This window comes from Phyllostomus hastatus, unplaced genomic scaffold, assembly GCF_019186645.2.
Source record: "Phyllostomus hastatus isolate PE091 unplaced genomic scaffold, TTU_PhHast_1.1 phas_scaffold_1674, whole genome shotgun sequence".
Classification (NCBI taxonomy): Eukaryota; Metazoa; Chordata; class Mammalia; order Chiroptera; family Phyllostomidae; genus Phyllostomus; species Phyllostomus hastatus.
This window is the reverse complement of record NW_025334011.1, coordinates 6,232,136-6,257,067: the sequence shown is the minus strand read 5'-3', so window position 1 is coordinate 6,257,067 and position 24,932 is coordinate 6,232,136. Positions and strand designations below refer to the sequence as shown.

The 24,932-nt window shown below is 37.9% G+C and overlaps 1 protein-coding gene across 5 annotated transcripts in view; it reads right to left on the bottom strand.

Annotated features, from left to right (window-relative positions):
* The window catches only part of FRAS1 (Fraser extracellular matrix complex subunit 1), a 428,720-nt gene that overhangs the window by 93,207 nt on the left and 310,581 nt on the right, over positions 1-24,932 (bottom strand). For all 5 annotated transcript variants that reach the window (XM_045857864.1, XM_045857867.1, XM_045857865.1 and 2 more), the window contains 6 exons: positions 19,089-19,203; positions 17,478-17,615; positions 15,392-15,424; positions 6,791-6,922; positions 5,597-5,722; positions 2,932-3,179 (listed from right to left, as the gene is read on the bottom strand). In XM_045857864.1, coding sequence (XP_045713820.1) covers positions 2,932-3,179; positions 5,597-5,722; positions 6,791-6,922; positions 15,392-15,424; positions 17,478-17,615; positions 19,089-19,203 — 792 coding nt within the window. The remainder of the gene's footprint in view (positions 1-2,931; positions 3,180-5,596; positions 5,723-6,790; positions 6,923-15,391; positions 15,425-17,477; positions 17,616-19,088; positions 19,204-24,932) is intronic.

Here is a 24,932-nt window from a genome sequence, read left to right as displayed (position 1 = left end):
GCTGGGACTCTATCCTAAGAATACTAAAACACCAATTCAAAAGAACCTATGCATCCCAATGTTCATAGCAGCACAATTTACAATAGCTAGATGCTGGAAGCAACCAAGATGCCCATCAGTAAATGAATGGATCAAAAAACTATGGTACATTTACACAATGGAATTCTATGCAGCAGAAAGAAAGAAGGAGCTCCTACCCTTTGCAACAGCATGGATGGAGCTGGAAAACATTATGCTAAGCGAAACAAGCCAGGCAGTGAAAGACAAATACCATATGATCTCACCTTTAACAGGAACCTAAATAACAAAACAAAGAAACAAGCAAAATATAACCAAAGACACTGAAATAGAGGACAGGCTGATGGTGACCGGAGGGGAGAGAAGAGGGAATTTAAGGGGTCAGTGGGAAGGGTTCACAGGAACAAACTTAAAGGACACATGGTCATAGACTAAGGGGAGGGTGGTAATGGGAGGGAAGTGGGGAGGGTGGGAGGGGGGACTGGATTGGGAGTAAAAAGGAGTAAACTGTATTTGAACAATGATTAAAATAAAAAAAAAAGAAAGATCACTTTGTGAGAGAACTGGTATCATTTTGATACTAAATCTTCTTATTCATGACTATGTCAAATGCAAAATTTATTTAGTGCTTTTTAAAATATCTGTCAGTGAAGTGTTTTAATGTTCTCTGTAGAAGTACAGCCTGGTTTTTGTTAGATTTTGTATAATGGACAGGATTTGTCCAATGCTATTATAAGTGGTATCATTTTTTAGTTACATTTACTTGCTATTTTTCACTTATGTTTAGTAATGCTGTTGTTTTGTTAATCTCCTGTCTGGCCTCTTGGTAAATTCTCCTTTTATTTCTAATACTTTCTCAAGAGATTCTTTTGGATTTTCTTTATAGTCAGTCACGACATTAATTATTTCTAGAACTTACACATCTTTTGTTACATTTATTTCCAGATATGTGTTATGCAGTATCATTATAGATGGTATCATATTTTGAATTATTGTAGTTTGGGTTGGTACATATAAACACTATTAGCTTTTTAAGATGAATCTTATATCATCCTCCCCATATTACAGATGAAAAAAACTGAGCCCTAGAGAGTGAAGTAATTTGCTAAGGATTACTATGCTAGTAAGTGGTGAGCTTGGGGTGAAACCCATCTGTTCTAACTACGAAGTCCACTGCATCCCTTCCCCACCTATTTATTTGCAGTGCATAGCAAACGTGTAAAAGAAAGCCCCATTAATAAGCAAATCACACAGAATCCCATTTATGTCATTTGTCTCTCCTGACATCTAATTAATGAACTCTAATTACAAACAGACTCACCGGCTCCTATGCCTTTACATTCTGCTTCATTTATGACCAGATTTCACATGGCTTTTCCAACATTTCTGGATGTCCGCTATAAACTCACTAACTAATAAGCACATCTGGAGAAATTTTCCCCGTTACGCTGAGTATAAAATTCTTCTATAGCCCTCAGAGAAAGTTAGTATGTGCCTTAGCAACGTCTTTAAAGTAGGCTATGCGTTCAGCAGGCTAGGATAGTTCTTTGGGAGTCTTTCTGCTCTCGTGGGTAAATTCACATTCAATCAGTTTCTGAAAATACACGTTCAGTGGCCAATGGGCTTGCATTTTGATATGCAGCTTATAACAGGCAGTTAATGGGCAGGAACTGCTCCTGGAGTGCAATTTTGGTCTCTCACACATTTTTCAAGCCTTGGTGATCTATTGATTAATTCTGTATTCATACATTTTTATGAATTCATGAGTTTCATAAAATTCAAGACCATAACCGATGGTAAAAATCACCTGTCAATTAAAAAAAAAAGACTATAAAATCAAAGCTGGTGGGAACTGTAGTGGACCCATGAGAAGAGTCAGGGTGGAATTCAGTTTCCCATCATTTGAGAAAAGACAATGTGAGGGGAAAATCTGTGTGAAAGCAATTGAAGAAATAGTTCCCAGGCCAATGCTTTATCTTTCACGCCACTACTCAAGACTAGATTTTATAGTCAGACCCTTCAGCCCAGAAAGGGATTACTTAAAACTACAGAATGGTTCTTTTTTTTTTTTTTAAGGCCAGGTCATTGGTTGGACTTTTAATACCAAGAATGACTACCATTCAGATAATCATTCTTATTTTCAAGGCATTTGTCAAATTGTCTCATTATTATGTTTACATAGAAAGTTCATGTCTATTTACAACACACATAATGGAAAAGTAAGATAAATTATCCTCATTGTCCTTGGTGCCATAGGTAAACTCAAAGAAAGAAGATGAGTTTAACAAGAATCACTTATCAAGTTTTAAGGCCAAATGAGAGAAAAAAGCCAAACCTAGAGTTTCTGAACTTACCCTTGGTCCCCTAACCACCCTGTTCCTCTTGGGGCGTGGAACAGAGGATGAGTCAGAAATCTTGCCTAGGAAACAGGCACTGCCAGAGGGGCGTGCTGACTTCTGCCTAGAGCTGAACCTCAGACAAAAGCTGGTGAACAGTGGGCTTTCTCTCAGAAACGTGGGCCATGAAATACCATGACCTGTTAGTCACTGATCAGGTTAAGTTCTTCTGAAATGTTCTTTCCATAACATTATCATTTGAAACACATGGAGCTTAAAACAGGGGGGCCTGGACTCTTCAGTCACTGGTACTGTTTCCTATTGAAAGTCACCCAGCCCTACACATGCTGACGGAGTTTTTGTGAAGGTTTGCTCGTTCACATGTCTTCGCGAGACAGTGAGAGCAGCTGGAATAAAGAGTGTAACTATTCCTAAGAGTAGAACTAGAGGACAGTTGAGGAAAGAATTCTTTTGATGGCCACAAATGGAAACCCCAATTCTCAGACATGGCATCACTCTCTAGCCAGCCCAGCCCAAGGGTGCAGTGGCGAACAAGAGGAAAAGTGTGAGCACTTACAACGTAAGCGAGGTGTGATCTAGTGATTACAGCTGTGCTTTTGCTAGCAACAGTGAGGCTCAGAGAGGCACCAGTAGCCAGCCGAGGCCCTCGGTCCCCGGGCAGTGACACCTCCACTCTCACTTCCACGGTTGTCACCGAGATGCCATCTGTGACGGAGATCTCCATGCTGTCCTCCCGAACAGAGGAGCCATCATGTAGATACCGCAGGACATTTTTCTCAATATCCTTGTGTGTGAAAGTGTCACCTTCCAAGAATAAAACAAATTACAAAACCAATTACTTCTGGGAATGACGCTTTTCATTTATATAACACCTTTGATCTCAGGATTTCAAAGTACAATATGTACAGGATCACAGACTCAGGGAGAAGTAAGCTAATTAGTCCAGCCACCCACCCAGTATAGGATTCCCTTCGCCCTACTTTTGAAAAAGGGGTGTAGCTTGTTTTTCAACACTTCTCAAGGTGGGAGGCTCACTCTTTTACAAGGTAGCTCATTCCACGAAAGGCAGTTCTATTTTTTTTTAATCTGCCTCTAGAAGATCCCTTCATCACTCTTAGTTCTAGGGAATAAAGGAGAAGCTTCTATTCTTTATAATAGTCCGTCTAGTGCCTAATCTTGATACTGAAAAGTTTTTGAAAAAGAAAATAAATTATGCTTAATGAACCTGTAAGAGGTCTCTGTTTTAATCGAGAGTATAACATTTTTTTAATTTAAAGATATCTAAAAATTTAAAAATATACCTGAAGTTAGAAACTCAAAGTATATTAGAATTATATACCTTTGATATATATTGTGTAAAAAAAGTTTCAAGGTCATACCAGTTCAGGAAAAAATAGGGTTAAACAAAATTTAAAATTAAAAACTTTTAAACTGCAGGATTTATTAGAATTTTAGAACCTTTAAAAAAATTTTACTGATTTTTTTTAGAGAGAGGAAGGGTGAGAAAGAGAGAGAGAGAGACATCACCTTGTTGTTGCAATCATTCACACATCTATGGGTTGATTGCTATAAGTGCCCTCACCAGGGATGGAACCTGCAACCTTGGCATTCGGGGCAATGCTCTAACCAACTGAGCTACCTGGCCAGAGCAAAATTTTAGAATTTTTAATTAAAGCTTCTCAAAAGCTTTGCCCTGGCTGGTGTGGCTTGGTTGGTTGGAGCATCGCCCTGTACACCAAAAGATTGTGGGTTCGATTCCTTGTCAGGACACATATCTAGGTTGTGGGTTTGATCCCCTATTGGGGCACATTTGGGAGGCAACCAACTGATGTCTCTCACATTAATGTCTCTCTCTCTCTCTCTCTCTCTCTCTCTCTCTCAAAGCAATGAAAAAAATGCCCTTGGGTAAGGATTAAAGCTTCTCCAAATTGTTTGGTCATGGAACCCTTTTTATGAGAAACGCTACTTTGTGCTGTGGGTCCCAGCAATTTCACAGAGCAAAGTTGAGGTACCGGTCTTCTTGGATGTTATATTCAACTATATTTCCTGATAGGTTATTGACTCCCACAACTGGTGTTATATAATTAAACTAAAGAATTTATTCATTCTCTGTGTTAGTCTTCTAAGCCTTCTCTTTCAACATTGTGTTATGGTGATTTGCTGGTGCTAGTGGTATTATGCTTAAAAAGGTAATAAAACTACTAAGTTCATTATAATACATTAAAAAGAATATTTTACAAATATCTTTGGATCTCATATGTTAATTACACAAATATAGGTAAAATATAATGTTAACAAAAACTGTGCTATAGCTATTATGCTCCTAAAGTAGTTCCCTCGGTATACTAGAAGTCTATTCTAATAACCCTTCTTTTGTTCAGTAAGTTTTTAAAAGTCTAACTTTGTGACTTCCAGATGTCTACTGGTTTCCTCACAAATTCAATCTACCTTCAAGGTCAAAGACTTTTCCCCCTACCTCTGTAGGGATATTCAGAATAATGCATCATTACATGATAACGAGGAATTATATAAAGGTTTTGAGAAAGTGCAGATTGTCAGAATAAGCACACAGCATCCCAAGGTAACGACTTTCAAAGGGATAATATTTACTTTGATAATATCTACTTTGATAAGGGATGACTATTAAAAACTAGATTTAGTTACATTCTTTGCATTTTTCTGTTCTTTCTAAATGATCAATATGTGTTATTTTTATAACTGAAGAAAGTGCAGTAAATACTACTTTAAAAGCTGGTCACATTACCACACTGCTATATCTCATAAATACTAGTTTAAAAATGTGTTCCCTTTTTATGGATGTATATGCATGTCATTTACACAGTCGGAGTCACAGCGCTATAAATACTGTGAAGATTTACATTCCATAGCAAGGTAAACAAATTCATGTCCATGAACAACCTACAGGAAAGTAGCAGCTGGCAACTCATATGAGGTTGTTCTCAGTGTCTTTACTCCAGGTTTCAGAAATCAACCCATTTCACCTACAATCTGAGAAAACTGCTTCCTAGTGTGGGGCATGGGAGGTGGCCCAGAGAAAGAAGTCCCAAATATTTCAGCCGATGGACTAAACACTGAAGTTCTTTTCAAGTATCTCCTCATAGTTTGTCCCACAAAATTGCTGACTTCTTGTCTGAGACACATAAAATGGACTGTACAGCAAGAAGTCCCCCCAGTAGGTCAATGGCAGAGTGAGCAGCTACCTGTGGCCATGGGCCCTCGGAACTCAGTGGTGTCCTTGAGGAGCACACCGTGCTGCGGAGGCTTCCGAAGCTCAAACAGGAGTTCTTCAGGTGCTGTCTCAGCATCTCTTACTACCAACTGAAGTCCTGCAGGTAGGAGAATAAAGCACGGCGAGAAGGTATGCACATTAAAACTGTATTCTCTGTACACATTAAAGCCACAGGCCAGCCTTGAAGCCGTGTTGTGGGGAATCTGAGTTACAAGATAGCACCCTTTATATCCAATCAACCACAAAGGAGTGAAAACTGACAATATAGTCAATTCCCATGTCACAAGTAGATTCTTCTGCAAGTTAACTTATAAGTAAGTAGTTCTGAATTCAGAACACCTTGTCCCCTACCCCCATCCAAATGAAGGTATGGAAGTCCATGAAAAAGTCAGTCCTGACTGGCTAGCATGGGTTTTCTTCCAGAAAATACTCCTAGAAACTGTTTCTGTTTTCATCGTTTCTTCCCTTCTTCTTTCTCTGAAGCTATATAAGAACCAAGTCATTTTAATGATGGCTGCTCCAGCCATCACTGCAGTGAGAAGTAGGGTAAAAGTGACAGTTGGATTGTTTATAAATGGATGATAATTAATTTTAGGCCAATACCCACATGTAGAAAATGGATAAGGATCTGTAGAGCATGCCCAACAAAAAGCACAATATCTACTGTTTGCTCTTATTATGCAACATTCTTGGTAATGGAATATACTTCTAAAGAGTGAGTATAGTAATAGGTAAGTCAAATCACATAGAAAGAGAGTTACTGGGCCAACACTAACTCTTTACAACTGCTGAAGGTTATTGTGATCTGCCATTTCTCCTGGTTCTCTTTATTTTCTAAATAAGAAATAAAGGAAATAATTGAAACGGCTCCCCTCTATTCTCTCTGCCTCTTTTTATTTTAGTGATGCCAATAAATCAATCTCATGGAGGCTGGAAAATAAATTCTGTGTTGTAGTCCATTACTGAGCATTGGTTTCTCAAGGGTCTATTTCCTTCTCTTTTCATGGAAATGGACAGAGGGAAGGATACGGATGAGGATGCAAGCAACTTCTGGAAGAAGAGGTCATTACATTTTGGTAACCTTCAAGAGGTTTGAACAGGGACTGTTGTTGAACTATGGTTCCATTTCCAAAGCCGTTGTTTCTTTCAGGCTCCCAGTGCTTACCCACGGGAGTGCTGCCTCCTGGGCTGACCTCAAGCAGTGGAGCTGTGACCCGGAACAGTGGTGGGCGCCGATCAGAGGGAACTAAGTGAATGGTGAGGGCCATCTCCGGACTCGTGTGCTCTCCATCAGAGACTGAAAATGGTACACATGCACACACGTAAGTCTACTGTAGCCTGGTCACCTTCAGGCTATTTCCATCAATGTGTAGTCAGAAGTTTTTTGGATTACCTAAACACTTTGTTGTGATGTTTACACATGGAAAAAAGTAAGCAAGCAAGACACTGCAGGCTGTTCTAACAAAACTTTCTATGGGGTAACAAAAAGGTAAAGGGTCCTAACAGAAAGTTCATTCAAAGAAACAAGTTTCACAACAAGGTGATATTGATAAACGTTAGTGCTAAGAAAAGTAATATAAAATTTGCACCCTTAAATGGTGTTGGTAAAGGCTTTTATTTATGGAATTATTTTTCAGTTGAATTCATTCTTCCAATGTTTCAGAAATATTTTTTCCAAGAAATCTCTTTTAAAAATGATATGTCTATATCTCATTACAAAATAACTTGAATGGGACAGAAAATGTCCATATAAATATCTCTAACAGCGTTTGTTTGGAAGTAAGCAGACTCATTTTTACCTGGTCATTAAGCACAATGCAATAAATGGAAGACACCTTTGTGAACAAACCAGTGACCTTAAGATTTTATTTCCCTGGATTATCTGACATCCAAGTGAATACTGATCACCTGAGGGAAAGTAGAGTAGAATTGCCTGATCCTAGACCCTTATTTCCACTTTCCCATAATGTAACTCACTCTCCCTTCTCTAAAAGCCAGGAAGAGTACCTGTACCACCAACTCATAATGTGTTTATCTGTAGTTGCAATTGAGAAAACTGTATTATTGATCATTTTAAATGTGTGGTATGCTTGTATATGGGTTGGTTATAAAAAACTGGTTTCCTTTTTCACTTTCTTTTGGATTTAGTAGGAATCTGACTGGTACTTAAGTAAAATAGAGCATTGCTTAGTGACTCCTACTAGTGACTGCATTTAGATTTTAGATTTCTCTTTCCTTGAGAATGGATCTAAAAAATAAGACTGGATTTTACAAGGTACATTCCATGTCCAAGAGAAATACAGAAATAGCCCTATTAAAGGACAGAAGACATCATCCCCGTAAGAATGAAGGTGGCTCTGGCCATTCAGTCACAGGTCAAAAGTATTGCCTCTGATCCTTTGTTTATGCTCAGTCTTCTCTCTAGACCATCAAAGATAAGAACAGGTGATTCTTAGCTTTTGGAGGTTTGTGGACAAACATGCAAAGTTTTCATAAAGTTCAGTCAATTCAGAATTTTCTGAAGTCCCTGTAATCTAAATTAAAAAAAAACCCTATGTTAAATAATAATACATAATTGCAAACTATAATTTTAATTTTTCTATGTTTCACATTTATTTTATTTTTATGTGGGTGGGACTTCAGGGAGCCTTCGACATCCTCGCTTTACAGAAGAGGAAAGGAAAGGCCCTAAAACTTCAGAGCTTTGGTCCTGCCACACAGCTGTCTGTGTGAGCAAGGCATACCTTTGTCCCTCTAAGTAAATGGAAGAAAGCTATTTTCCTGGTACCTATTATATAACAAGAAAATATATCATGTGGGTACAGGGTTTTGCAAGTAAATAGGATAGCTTTCAATATAAATGTTAGCAATGACATGTCCAGCCCTCTTTTTAAACAGTGTTTCTGATTTCTTTGAGAAATACTCAAACTGCCCCTTTCTTTGGGCCAGATGCCTCTGGTGGGCACCATTCACCTGGTGTGTTTTCCTTGCTCAGGACAGTCTTGCAGAGTATCTGCACTTGACTTGAAGCAGCGGGTCAGGCATATCAGCTTGCCTTCTTACCTTAGTTGATTACCTGAATTAGCTGTTTGTTGCCCTATGGGTTAAGTGTCAGCGTTCAGGCTTGTTGCCGCCTTAGTTAGTATGTTCTTATTTTAAAGTTCTCTCCCACAAAACTCTCCCAGGAGATGGCCAGATTCCCAAAGTTTTTCCTCATACAAAAAGGAACCTCTCATACCCTTCACAACAATGACCTCAAAATGCATCACAGACCTAAATGGAAAACACAAAGCTGCAAAATGCCTAGAAGATAACACAGGAGGAAACCTAGATGACCTTGGGTATGCTGATGCCTCTTTATAGAAGACCAAAGATGTGATTCATGAAAGAAATAATTGATAAGCTGGACTTCGTCAAAATTAAAAACTGCTCTGTGAAAGACAATGTCAAAGGAATAAGAGGACAAGCCACAAAATGGTAGAAAATATTTGCAAAAGACATATATGATAAAGGACTCTTACCTGAAATGTACAAAGAACTCTTAAAACTCAACAATAAGAAAACAATCTTATTTAAAAATGGGCCAAAGACTTTAACAGACACCTCACCAAAGAAGACATAAATACGGCAAATAAGCATATGAAAAGATGCTCCACATCATATGTCAGCAGGGAAATACAAATTAAAACAATAAGAAGATACCCTGCATACCAATTGGAATGGCCAAAATCTGGAACACTGAAAACACCAAATGCTGGGAAGGATGTAAAGCAAAAGGAACTTGCAGACATTGCTGATGTGAATGCAAAGTGGCATGGCCACTGTGGAACACAGTGTGCTGGTTTCCAACAAAACTAAACACGCTCTGACCATATGATCTAGCAGTTGCACCCTTTGGTATTTATTCCCCAAAGCCAAAAACTTAGACCCACACAAAACCCTGCACACAGATGTTTATAGCAGCTTTTTTCCTAATTGCCAAAACTTGGAAGTAATCAAGATATCCTTTACTGGGTGAATGGCTAAATAAACTTTGGTACATGAAGACAATAAAATATTACTCAGCACTAGAGTAATGAATGAAGAAATGAATTATTAAGCCATGAGAAGACACAGAGGAATCTTATGTATATTTACTAAGAGAAACGAGTCAATTTGCAAAGGCTACATACTGTATGATTTCAACTCATGACATTTTGAAAAAGGCAAAATTATGAAAGACAATTAAAAAAATACTAGTTGCTGAAGGGGGAAGGTGGAGTGGTGGACAGAAGAATAAACATAGCACAAAGAGTTTTTAGGGCAGTATATATACTCTATGATATAAGGATGAATAAACGTCATACATTGGTCCAAACCCACAGAATGTATAACATCATAAGTGAACCCTAAAGCAAACTATAGACTTTGGGTGATTCTGATATTTCAATGTAGGTTCATGCTCAGTATAAAAATGCACCATTTGGGTGAGTGATACTGATAGTGGAGAGGGTGTGCTGTTCATGTGTGGGACTACAGGGGATAGGGAAAAACCTTTATACCTTTTTCATTTTGTCGTAAACCAAAAATTGCTCTAAAATTGTTTCTGAAATAAAATTTTCAAAGATCACCCAACAATAAAAAAAGGAAATTCAGGCAGAAATACGATAAATTAAGGTTAGCTAAAGGTCCATTTCTTTTATTCTGTAAAATAGGTTCATGAATCAGTTAGTTACCTTTAAATCCCATGGAAGTTAATAGTTAACCCCTTCAACTGTTCAAGTTTTCAGATAAAAATTGAGGCTTGGAAACCAAACTGGCACACTAGCATGATACTTGTTTTACATGACCAACATAATACACACCAGACTAAACTAAATATCCCACACTTGGAGTCAGAAACTTGCATGGACATCCTGGTACTACTGTCTACCAGGTGTGGGAGCTGGTCAGATTACTTACTGTAATGACCCTTAGTTCCTCAGCCGTAAAATGCTAAAAATAATATCTGTCCTTACAATATTGCTACAAGGATTAAACAGGACAATTTATATTATAAATTTATTTGAAAAAATGTAAATGCTATAATCTGTTATATAACATTGCTGACTGTATGAATTATCTAGAACCCTGTCACTGGAAATGAGCTGATACAGGGTACATAGCCACAATGACATGACACCAGAAAAAGAAAGAAAAGGCATCCAAAATTAAAAAGGAAGAAGTAACACTGTCACTATTTGCAGAAGACATGATATAGAAAACCCCAAAAAGTCCACCAAAACTCTTACAATAAATAGATGAATTTAGTAAAGTTACAAGGTGCAAAATCAATATACAAAAACCTGTTGTACTTCTATCTACTAATAACAAACTAACAGAAAAAGAAATTAAGAAAATAATTGCATTTATGACTGCATCAATAAAAATAAAATAGGAATAAATTTAACCAGAAGGTGAAAGACCTTTACAAATGAAACTATAGTACGTTGATGTAAGAAATTGAAAAAGACACAAATAAATGCAAAGATATTCCATGTTCATGGATTGGAAGAATTAATATTGTCAGAATGTCCATACTATCCAAAGCAAACTACAGATTGAATGCCATCCCTAAGAAAATTCCATGGTATTTTTGGCAGAAACAGGAAAAAATTCTAAAATTTGTATGAAATTATAAGAGAACCTGAATAGTCAAAACAACCTTGAGAAACAAGAATAAGCTGGAAGTATCATGTGCCCTAATTTCAAACTATATTATAGAGCTATGGTAATCAGAAGTGTATGGTATCGACATAAAACAAACATGTAGATTAAGACTAGAAATAAGTCCAAATATATGTGGTCAATTAATTTATGACAAAGGAGCCAAAAGTATACAATGGGAAAGGGAAGTCTCTTTAAAAAATGGTGTTGGGAAAACTGCATAGCCACAGGCAAAAGAAGGAAGCTGAATCACTGTCTTACACTATACAAAAATTAACTCAAAATGGATTTAAGACTTGAATGTAAAACCAGGAACCATAAAATTCTTAGAAGAAAACCTAGGTAGTAAGCTCCTTGACATTGGCTGTGGTGATGATTTTTTAGATTTGACACCCAAAGGGAAAGCAATGAAAGAAAAAATAATTGTCAGTATGTCAAACTAAAAAGCTTGGGCACAGCAAAGAAAGCCACCAACAAACCGAAAAGTCAATCAATGAGATGGAAGAAAATATTTGCAAATCATGTATCTGATAAGGGGTTAATATCCAAAATACATAAAGAATACATTCAGCTCAATAGCAAAAGCAAAACAATTTGATTAAAAAATTGGTAGAAAATCTGAATAAACATTTTTCCAAAGAAGACATATATATGATGACCAGGTACATGAAAAGCTGTACACAGGTCTAATTGTCAGGGGAATGCAAATCAAAACCATAAGATATCTCCTCACATCTAATAGAATGTCTATTATCAAAAGCACAATAATTCACAAGTGTTGGTGAGAGAAAGTGTTGGTAAGAAAAAGAGAACCCTTGTGCACTGTTGCTGAGAATGCAAACTTGTGTAGCTACCATGGAAAACAGTATTAAGATTCCTCACAAAATTAAACATACAACTACCATATAACCTAGCAATCCTCATTCTGGGTATTTATCTGAAGAAAATGAAAGCACTGCTTGAAAAGATATCTGCATTCCCATCATTATTGCACCATTATTTGCAATAGCCAAGGCATGAGAACAACCTAAGTGTTCATTGACTGATCAGTGGATAAAGGAAATATGGTTTACATAATGGAATATTATTCAGCTATAAAAAGAATAAAATTTTGCCATTTGTGACAGATAACATGGATGGACCTTGAAGATAAATCATGTGATCTCACTTATATGTGGACTCTAAAAAATTTAAAAGAACAGATTAATGGTTGCCAGAGGTAAAGGATAGGAGGTGGGCAAAATGGGTAAAGGTGGTCAAATAACACGATCTTCCAGGTATAAGAGAAATAAGCTCTGAGGTGTAATGTATAACACGGTAACTATAGTTAGTAATACTGCATTGCATATTTGAAAGTTGCTAAGAGAGCAGATCTTAAAAGTTAAGTGTGATACAACACATAAACAAAATGAAGGATAAAAACCATATAATCATATCAATAGATGCAGGAAGAGCATTTGATAAAATCCAACACCCATTCATGATAAAAGCAAAGTAAGAATAGAGGGAACATAATTCAGTGTAATACAGGCCATATATGAAAAACTCATGGTCAAAATCATACTTAATGGGCAACAGTTACAAGTGTTTCTCTCAAGATCGGGAACAAAACAGGGATGTTCACTTTTACCACTTTTATTGAATATAGTACTAGAAGTCCTAGCCACTGCAATCAGATAAGAAGAAGAAATAAAAGGCACCCAAATTGGAAAGGAAGAAGTAAAACTGTCATTATTTGCAGATGTCATGATAATGTATATAGAGAACCCTAAAGATTACACCAAAAAACTACTAGAACTGAGAAATAAATTCAGTAAAGTAGCAGGACACAAAATAAACATCAAGAAATCAGTTGCGTTTTTATATAATGAACTATAAAAAAGGGAAACTAGGAAAGTAATCCCATTTAAAATTACATCAAAAAATACCTGGGAATAAATTTAACCAAGGATGTAAAACAGGGGTCCCCAAACTCTGGGCCATGGATAGGTACCAGTCCAGGCCTGTTAGGAACCAGGGTGCACAGCAGGTGGTAAGCTAGAATATAATGTGCATGAATCATCCCCAAAGCATCTCCCTACCCCGGTTCATGGAAAAATTGTCTTCCGTGAAACCGGTCCCTGGTGCAAAAAAGGTTAGGGACCACTAATGTAAAAGACCTGTACCCAGAGAATTATAAGACACTGAAGAAAGAAACTGAAAAAGATAGAAATAAGTAGAAGTGTATACTGTGTAAATAGATAGGAAGAATTAACATCATTAAAATGCCTACATTACCAAAAGCAATCTATAGATTTAATGCAATTCCTATCAAGATACCAATGGCATATTTCACAGAACTAGAACAAATATTCCAAACATTTATAAGGAACCACAAAAGACCCTGAATAGCAACAGCAATCTTGAGAAAGAAGAACACAGTTGGAGATATCATTCTACCTGATATCAGATTATAAACAATGCCATAGTAGTCAAAACAGCATGGTACTGGCATAAAAACCAAAGTATAGATTAATTTAACAGAATAGAGAACCCATAAATAAACACACAGCTTTATAGTAATTAACATTTGGCAAGGAGGTAAAAACATAAAATGGGGTAAAGAGAGGCTATTCAGTAAATGCTGCTGGGAATATTGGACAGATACATGCAAAGAAAAAATTGAAACTACACCACACGCAAGAATAAACTCAAAATGGATTAAAAGCTTAAATGTAAGACTCAAAACCATGAAAATGTTAGAAGAAAACATAGGCAGTAAAATCTTGAACATTTCTTATAGCAAATTTTTTTCTGACTTGTCTCCTCAGGCAAGGAAAACGACAGAAAAAAAATGAACAAATGGGACTAATCAAATTAAAAAGTTTTTGCACAGAAAAGGAAACCATCAACAAAATGAAAAGACATCAACAAAACAAACAAGTGAGCAAAACAGAATTAGAGACATGGAAATAAAGAACAAACTGACAGTGACCAAGGCAGAGGGGGGATAATGTGAGAAAAAAGGGGAAAAGTCAAGTCAAGGAACATGTACGAAGGACCCATGGACAAAGACAATGGAGCGGGGAGGATTGAATGTGGGGGTGGGGGGTGGGTAGTGCAGGGGAGAGTAATGGGGGGAAAATGGGGACAATTATAATTGAACAACAATAATTTTTTTAAATGAAAAGACAACCTGCTGTATGGGAGAACATATTTGCCAATGATATATCTGATAAGGGGCTAATATCCAAAATTTATAATACACTGATAAAACTTAACACCAACCCCCCCCCCCCCAAAAAATCCAATTTAAAAAATGGGCAAAGGACCTGAATAGACACTTCTTCAAAGAGGACATACAGATGGCCAATAGACATATGAAAAGATGCTCTAAGTTGCTAATCGTCAGAAAATGCAAGTTAAAACCACAATTGGATATCACCTCACATCTGTCAGAATGGCCATCAATAATAAATCTACAATGACAAGTGTTGTTGAGCATGTGAAGAAAAGAGACCCTTGTGCACTGCTGGTGGGAATACAGACTGGTGCAGCCACTGTAGAAAGCAATATGGAGCTACCTCAAAAATTAAAATGGATCTGCCTTATTCCAAAAAAACCCAAAACACTGATATATGCACCCCTATGTTCCTTGCAGTGTTGTTTACAATTGCCAAGATTTGGAAGCATCCCAAGTGTTCATCAGTAGATGAGTGGATAAAAAAGCTGTGGTACATCTACACAATGGAATATTATTTGGATCTAAAACAGAAGGAAATCTTATGTTTTGCAACAGCATGGATGGACCTGGGGAGTATTATGCTAAGTGAAATAAGCCAGTCAGAGAGAGACAAATACCATATGATCTCAGTTATATGTGGAATGTAATGAACAAAGCAAACAAACAAAATAGAAAGAGAGTCATAGATGCAGAGAGCAGGCTGACAGCTGTGAGAGGGAAAGGGGGTTGGCAGGCTGGGTGTAAAAGGTGAAGGGATTAGAAAAATGCTAAAAGTAATGAAGAAGAGAACAAAAAAAAGGACTAATAAGAAAAAGGGAAAATTCCATTATATAATAAAATTGAGGTTAAAATCTTTACCCGTGAAATGGAATTTCACTGATTCTGGGAGACCTGCAAGAACAGAAAAGAGAAAATCAATGTACTAAACATTTTAGGGTCAGAGACAGATAGGGCAGGTATAAAATCTGGGCCAGAGGTTAGAAAAGTAAAGAATGTTTCCATCTAAATCACTATGGTTTTAGGAAAGGCTACCAGGTCATTTGATAATGTTATGTTGAATTTAATGGTGCCAGCACTAATTTTAAGTAACAAAAAGAACCACACAGTGGAATAATTTTATATCTCAGCAGTCAGAGTGATTTATAATTCATTCAAACCTCACTTTATCAGTACATAAAATCTTACTAATCTGTGAATGTGGGTGATGTCATATATCACCGACAAGGCTCTGGTGGGTAATCCCATTGTAGAATTGAGTGGCGCTGGGACAATGATTTACACACTGCAACAGTGTGAGAGATTTATCTCAGAGCATTTATCTCGTAGATTATATGGGACAGGACTCTGCTCTCTAAAAAGGCTCTGGGAACTCAGATGAGTGTAATGGATATAGAAATAACTTCAACCACGGCTGACACATTTTCTTTCCCTCTAATCCCAGGATATCTTGCGTAAAGTAGGGGTTAGAAAACCATGAACATTTTCATGGGCTATTGATTACCCAGTTACTAAATACTTGGGGATACTCCTTAGAGAAGCAGCCTATCCCCACCCTTAGAGATTACCCATTGGAGTAATCATTTCCTAGACAATTGCATTTATATAAATAATGGCAAGTATTACTTTAGATGTTGGCCATGATTTAAAACATAACACTAAAATTATTTGATTCATGTTTGACTCATCACAGAAAATTAACAGCTATTCTGTATTGATACGGTTACCATATCAAAATAGTATTCAATATTAATTGTGTTACATGGTACATATACCTTAAAGATCATAAAGAAACAGGCTTCAAGATTTTTAGGCTCATTCCAAGACACAGAAATATTTAGGGTAGGGACTCAAAACTCCTGCTTTCCAGTCAGCAGCTTTGATTACTGGGTCAAGAGGAGAGATTAGGGGTGGTAAGGATTAAGGATATTTTGGCCTACTGGAAGGGCACACACTGGCTTGATTTAGAAATTCAGTTATTCTGTTACCTAGTCCTCTCTTCCTTTAAAATACGCTCACTGACAAACCTGTGTTTTAATCTCCAAGGGTTGTCTGCATTCTCCATTCCATTCCTACATGGGATCTTCCTCGAGGTACGGCAGGATCGTTCTCCTGCACCCCTTTCACCCGCATGCCCATCCACTCTGGCCTCCTCATCAAACCCATTCACATTCCTGCAGTTGAGGATTTCCTCAGGAAAAGCCATTCCCCTAGATCTTAAACTCCCTACCAGGTTCTACTGTTCTTGGAATAAAGATCCAAATCCCTACAGGCATACAGTGCCTCTAAGGTCCCGCCTTTCTCCCTACAGACCTGATTCTGCTCTGCTCAACCATCCACACCCAGAATGCGACATTCTGTCCCTCTCCGGGGACTCTGCACATGGGGTGTGTGTCCTTTCTTCAGGAATGGTCTCCACCTAAACTATCCCAACACGCATACTTAGACTAGTCATTTTTTCCCCATCTCTCCACGGTCAATACCACCCTGGGGTAGCCTCCACTGAGCCTTTAGTCAAGTTCAGTCTTGTTACATCTAATTCCACCACTTTTCAGAGCTCTTATCTCATTCTGCAATTAAACATTCATTACTGCAATTATTTATTGAACTCTGTCTCTATACTTAGATCCCCAAACTTGCCAAGAACAGGATTTATGTCTCTTTTTACTCACCACTAGATGTCCAAGGTCTCGCTCAGTGATTGCGACATAGTAGGCATAAAATGAAGATTCATCGAAGGTATTCTTAAATGCATGAATAAATTTTTAAAAGGTGATGAACTGAGCCCAAGCTACAAATTGGCCCACAAGTTTCAAGCTATTCTGGTCAGCTATAAAAGAGTGCCACTGAACTACCTAGGAGGACTACAGAAAGAGTTAGGGTGAGCCTGCCATGAAGATCCACAGAGAACAGCTTGGGTGCCTCAAAAGAGAGAAGAAAGCATTACCAGCGAAGGAGAAGGCCATGATCTCCTGGAGGTGGGGCGCTGCTGTGGGAGGCCGGTACATGATTTTGCCCTGGTTAATATCTTCCTGTGTGAAATATTGGATGGGAGAGTGAGGCTGGTCCCTGTGTTCGATGATACCTGGGGAAGAGACTGGGCGTGAGCATCAGCAGTAGTTCTGGATGGCTAATTGTCACCAGAGCCATCTACTGCCTGCCCCACAGGTGAGTCTTTTATCTTTCAGGAACAATTGCTCTCAGGTTGGCCTTGGTATACTGTTCTGTTATTTTAGGAAAGGCCAATCTGAAACCCAAATAGACCCTTATCTAGAAATCATTGACTATCAACAACAGCAATACGCAAGCTACTATCCTCACCCTAGCTTAGACCAGGTCATTCTCCAGAAATCATAGACACTGTGCCATAATTATGAGATTCTCTCAACTGAGTTTAAGTTCAAAGGTCAAGGTCATTGAGAAAATAGCACAGATTGGTCCCCTGGTAAAATTTTTCTCAGTCTACTCTCCATCAGGAACTCTTTAGTCTTTGCGATGATCTGTGGCAACAGTAACATGGATCTGGATTATTCTAGGATCTGGATCTACAATTGTTACTCTGCTTATGATAAATGCTTTAGGAGCTGCCTGTCTGCCTGTCATTTCTAAATTTTACAGGTACAGAATTGATGCTGTGATCTTCTTTCATGTCCTATTATCTCTTTCAAAGGAGGATACGTGTGAGGCTTGGTGTTGGACTAATTCAACTTCTGAAGGGCTGAGAGAGTCCATTCAGGCTGCTGGGCTGAGAGAATATCATCTCTCCCAGGCAACACAGGGAGAGCAACTCCAGCTATGACTCAGATTAAAAAAAGAGGATGATGATATTTAGACTTTCAATTTCTTTGGATTTTATCAAAGTATAAAAATTTAATAGTTAGACTTTGATTTCTCTTTGGGAATTTGATAATGTAACTGTTTACATCTAGGGCAGTGATTGGTCTTGGGAGAGCTGCCTTGGAGATGGAAGCAGAATTGTCATAATAGAAGCTGATCTCCTTCCTACAAGGGACAGCCACATCTCTCCTGGGCACTGGCTTATTAGTTAAGCCCAAAGCTCAGAGATCTTAAGGTGAGGATCAGTAGTAGGGGCCTACCTCTCCTCTGACCGGACCTACCTTTCCTTGTGTGGCTCAGCTACCTCTGGGCTCTCTGGCAGAACTCCTGTCTTTAGCACATTCCCACTCTGGTCTGCTCACCTATCATAACTGTACCAAGGCAGGCTCTGTCCACACAGACAGTGCCTGTATCTGTCCAGGTGTCTGCCCAGCTCAGCCTATGCAAGGGAAGGGGAGCTCAATCCAGGGACCAAAGCTATGTGTACACTATGCTCTCCATCACGGTTCTGTTGATGCTAAAGTTGACACGTTCATCTCTCTCGGTCTGACCAGTGTCTCTTTCTCAACTGGTTCTAAACTCAGGGGATGGGAACATGGGATATCAGTAGTGGTTACATCTTAAAATTTCAACAAGTCTAAGCAGACAAAACTCCAGCACTTTTAAGACTGGTCAACAGCTAGAAAACGTCACCTAAGAGATCACTGACTGCACATCTTACCCTGATTTGGATGCAGAGGTAGAGTGATGTTGTATATAATCTTTCCACTTGGCTTCTTGGAATTTGCAAAGGAGAGGGAATGAGGCTGAATCACAGTCAGGTCATCTTCCCGAGCCTAGACAAAGTTTAAGAAGGAAGAAGAAAGAAATGACATGAGAAAAACAAAAGCCAGAGGCCAAAACAAATCTTATTAAGAAAACAAAAGCAAACTCATTCTGGGCTTTTTAATTAGTCGCACATAAAATTTTCTCTGAGGGTTCTAAAGAAGGATCTGGTCTCTTGCACTGTAGACTGGTCCCAGCCCTAGGAAGCTCACAGGGCTATGGAGTCCTCTTCAGGTTCTTCTGCACCCTGACCCTTCTCTCCCCTGCCCTCTGCCCCAGGTTTAAGCTGGTGTGTGCTCTGGGAATTCCAATATGGCCACTCTCCCTCAGTGCAGCTCACAGTGGTGCACCTTTAAAAATGAGCCATCACAGCTGGCTAGTCTACTCCTCACAGCTGGATTGTGACATTTCTGCTCCTCCAACTTAATGAACTAAGACTGCATCTGCTAAAAAGTTCCCTCTAACCTCCCAGCTTTGTTGATGGGAACTGTGATTCTTTGTTTGTTTGTTTTTTTAACTGTGATGGTTTCAGAGGACTAAAGATGAACTCAAAAACCAACAGAGGCTCATTATTTGAATTGAGATTTAAGAATTATTTGTTTACTAAAGAAAAAATAAAATAGTCAACATTTCTCTTTGTCTCCATTCTACTATTTAGAAGAACCAGATATTGCTTTTCTCTTCTAGTTCTCGGAATCCAAAGAAGACTCAAGGAAAATTAAGAGGCCAATGTGTATGCAGCAGCCTTTACTATCCATTCACCTGTGTATATTCATCACACACCATCACTGACGACACTCAAAAAAGAGGGGGACGGGGGAGAGATTCAGTATCCCAGGACCAGGCATACCAGTGAGGTGCAGACAGCAGCAAAACCAGTGGAGAGGAGAGAGGGGAAAGTGGTGTGGGCACAGACCCTCTGACTGGGTCACAAATGCTGTCAATAGCACAGAATGTAAAAGACAGAAAACTGTACTTGAACAACAATTAAAATAAAAAAATTTAAAAAATATCATAGAACAAACATCTCTGGCTCTTTGCAGGCTCTTCCTAACTGACCCCTGAAGGGTTAGAGTTTGACCCCCTCTCCTGCTCCTTGAAGCTTTGCTTCCTTCAAAGGAACTTCCCTGTTTAGGAAAAGATTAAGTAGGGTTTAGTAATTCTTATGGAGGAGGTATGGTATTCTTCCTTCTAACCATGAAAAGACTGAAGGTTACAGTTGCTCTTTTAATTGTCCCCAAGGCATACTTGTCCTGGGGAGAGGCAGCATTAGTAGGTTAGGACAATCCCTCTATAGTCGAGTTGTATTTCAGACCATTGCTCAGCTCTGGAAGGTATAAAGCAAGGCAAATCAGGATTGCAAAATAGTACCCAGTCTCTCACCCTAAAATAGAACAAGTCAGGACAACAAATTAAACATATAAGTCTAAATAAGGTGTTCAAGGCTCATACATGTATGAACACACCTATAAATGTGTACATGTGTGCACACAGATACACGGACAAAAAGTGCAGGCTCAGTACATGGTTCAGTACCATTTGCCACCATTGTAATCTCAAAACCATCAGAGTAACTGCAAATTCTGAGTATTGTGAAATATTTTTGAAAATCTAGAGGTCTCCTTAAACCTCTAAATAAAGTGATAAGAACGAAGAATTAGCACAGACATAGGACTATAGAAAAGACAAATATGTTCCAGCCAAGATAACAGATAATTCATATCCATGAAATTTATGGATACTATTTTTCTACTAATAGAAATAGACACTAGGTAGAAAAAGGACTTAATTCTCTGAACAAAGCAATATTCAGGTTGTGATGTATCAAAGTATAATCAATTTTAATATTGCCTATTTGGAATGTTCAATACTCATCAATTAAACATAGCAAGAAATGAGAAATTAAATTTCTTAGAAATCATTACAGAAGACACTTTTATTAACATATCTGTCAACAAAAGAATATTACAGAATAATGACTTTCATAATACCCATATTATTTCTGTATATATCCAGAATTCAACCACTTCCCCCCATGGCCACAGCCACCACCAGGATGGCTCCCAACAGCTTTCTTGTCTCCCTGACCCTCCCATTCTATCTCAGCACAGTAGCCAGTGTGGGCCCTTTAAAAAGGACATTAGACCTCTGTTCAACACCCTGCAGTGGAGAGCAACAGCTCTCCATTTTGCTCAGAATGAAAGCTGAGTTCCTATAATGGCCTCTGAGACAGCGGAGATCTGTACCCTCCGCTGCCTCCTGTACGTGCCCCACTCCGTCCCCACTCACATACTTAGCAAATCTGTGAATTCATGTCAATTACACATGCTTTCACTCACTGTTCTCCAGCCATACTGGCTTTCTTGCTATTCCTTGAATACCTGTGCACACTCCCAACTTCAGAGGCATTGGCCTCTGAACACATGGTTCCCTGGGCCTGGAATGCTCTTTCCTCAGGTATCTGCATGGCTACCTCCCTCACTTCCTTCAAGTCTTTCCTTAAATGTCATTGTCTTAATAAAGCCCACCCTGACCACCTTATTTAAAATAGCAACAAACATCTCCTTTGTCCCCTCCCCCACTACATTCCCGATAGCCTTGGCCCTGATCTACTTTTTGTTTTACCATAATAGTTCTCACTAACTTACTATATGTGAGTTATTTATTTTATTACTTATACCCAATAGAATGTAAACTCCATGAGAACATGAATTTTTGTTTGTTTATGGGTGGATCCCAAACACCTATTACATGGAATTACTTGATAAAAATTTGTTCAGTGGATAAAGCATGCCATAATAAAATGGTTAAGGTAAGAAATAAAACAATAAAATACTTTTTGTGATAACTTAATCAGTAACTGTTTTATAATACTTTCCATTGAATTTCAACATCATCTAAAGAATCAGGAGGAGCAAATATTTTAACACTTAAGCCTTAGCAAAGTGTACATAACTTAAACTTTGGATCAGGATTTACAGACAACATTATCATTTCACCCTGTATTAAAAGAAAAGACCAATTTCATATGCTATTATTCTATTAAAGCAGCAAAGCCCACAATGGGCCTGAGAAAGCAGATGCCCATGAATAATAAGATGAGATAAATAAAAGGAGGTATTACAAGAAATTATCTTCTCACAGAGTTTATTAGTTAGGACAACAAAATTAATTCATTCATATATTCATGTAGCAAATTATTTAGTAAGAGACTACTATGTGCAAGGTGCCAAGCAAAGTATTGTTGGAGATACAAGATGAGTCAAATATAGACACTTTCCTCAAGAATTCCACTTTTTTTATAGGACAAAATCATAAATAATAATGTAAGAAATTCTAAGTAGTGTAAAAGGCTCAGATAAAGCATAGTAGGAATTCCAAGGATAAACAAACACTTCCAGAGATTGCAGAAAGAATTCTATTGGTTTCTCATAGGTCTCAAGAATAAACATGGACACAGGAGCCTGCAACCACAAAATAGATAGAGCATGCCCAGACTGGAGTCTGTATCACATAAGAGGTCAGCTGTTCTGACTTGGTCCTCACTAGCCTCAACAGGGGTAGTTTTAACGGAACTCTACCACAGCAATCACTGAACACAAATGAAACCAGGAGAGAAAGGCTTATTCAAGGTCTTTCCCTCAAGCAGTGACTTTGGCCAACCCAACTCTGAGTACTGCACCCATTGAAAGGTGAAATAAAATGCTATGTCTTTCACATTAAGAGTTAACAGAATTTCTTTTCCCCTTAAGAAAGAATTTGGAAATATGATATTAAAAAAAGTGTGTGTATGTATGCCTATATGATTAATTTATTTGGATTTCAAGAGGATACAATTTAGGGAGTTATTAACTATGTGAGAGTAGGTCTGAAAATGTTCATTTAGTCAACAAATATTTACTAAGCAACTACTGCATCTGTGGCATTGTGCAAGGTACTGAGGACAATACCAAGATTAATTAATCAAATATTTCCCCCTTAAGGGTTTTCTAAGTCAAATAGCAAATGATTACTTGGAAAACTATGAGTTGATGTGAATCTATTAACTTATTTACAACATTTTACACTATCTAGGCTATAATATTTATTGGTAAATATGCATGTTTTCAGAACTCCATGCCCAAATTTGATATATATACTAAATGTGTATATATATGTTTATATACATATAAGTATATAATTTATTTACAAAGAATTGTGCATTTATTCTTACATGTTTAAACTTCAGTCACCTTTGAAATACTCTCCATTTGATTCTATACATCTATTGAGATGTTTTTCCACTGCTCAAAACAGTTTTTGAACTTGTCAATTTTGATGCCTTTTAGTGCTTCTGCTATTTTTTGTTTCACCCCTTCCACAACAGCAAAATGTTTCTGTGTGAGGACTTTTTTCATTGAGGAAACAAAAAAAAGTTTCTAGGGGCAAAATCAGGTGGATAGGGAGAGTAGGGCATTGGGGTCATGACATTTCTGGTCAAAAACTGCTGAGCACTCAGCACAGTGTGGACAGGTGTGCTCATAAATCACCCATCATGAAATGGGCAGATGTGTAGAGTCTTCAAAAATAATTCACTGAAGCCGAATGCAGCCTCCCACAACAACACCAGCTGGTACACTGATACAGATGGGTTCCTAGAACACTCACCTAGTGGGGGAAGCCTGTACGACAAGGGGTCTGTCCTCCAGAAGATAATTCCAGGGTTTTGTGGATTGCCCCTCATCCCAAATATATAATATATATTTTATATATGTATATATTCATATAGTTCTGATGAACACTGCAAACTAAACATAGATCCCATTGAAAGGATCTTAGATTTGATGAATAATGGAATCACAGAAAGGTCACAGAACCAATTTCAATTTAGGCAGGTATTTGATTATGTTGCTTTTCACTCTATTCCATTTTCCTGGGAAATCTCATTTATGCCCAAGGATTTAACCACTATGTAGCATTAAGGATTCTTAAAGGATCCTTAAGAATAGAAACTGTATTTTATGATCATTGAATCATCTATGTCTTTGGCATAAATGAGGGGCTCAAAAGTGTGTGACTGAATGATTGGAGAGGTAGACTCCCACCCTTAAACACATGAATGAATATATGATACATGCATTTAGTATATATATATTCATAATGTATTTCCCAAATATATGCAAAGCTTGTACTTAGATGAGTCCAAATCACTGGATCAAGAATATGTTTTTGTTATAGATCACAAGTGCTTTGCAGCAATGGCCCTAATTGATATAAAAAGAAATACAAACTATGTATATTTTAAGGAATGAAAGATTAGGCTAATTGCATTTGATGACACACTAACTTTTGTGATATCCTAAGTTACACAAACAGACATAATTTGCAAACTAACAGCCTGAGACCCTAAAGGTTAAGTAGCTTGAAAAGTATCTAGTGGTCCATGGCAACAGATTGGGAATGGCGCCACCCTCATAGCTCCTGGCCCACATTTTCTCTCTAAACTCCAAGTTACATTGCATTAGCATTTGGCAAGAAATATGCATGCACATTTTCCTTCACAGTTTAGAGAAAATTCTGATCCAAGTTCCTTCAGTCAGAATAATGAATTATAGACTTTACAGTGCTGCTGAATTATGATTTCTTTAAATTATGGTTTACAGTGGAAACGCCAATATCAGCTATTCATTAAAAACTTTCTATTTTCCCCTTTATGTCTCTGTCATGCCCCAGACCCATAATTTCTAAAACTGTAGCTGAT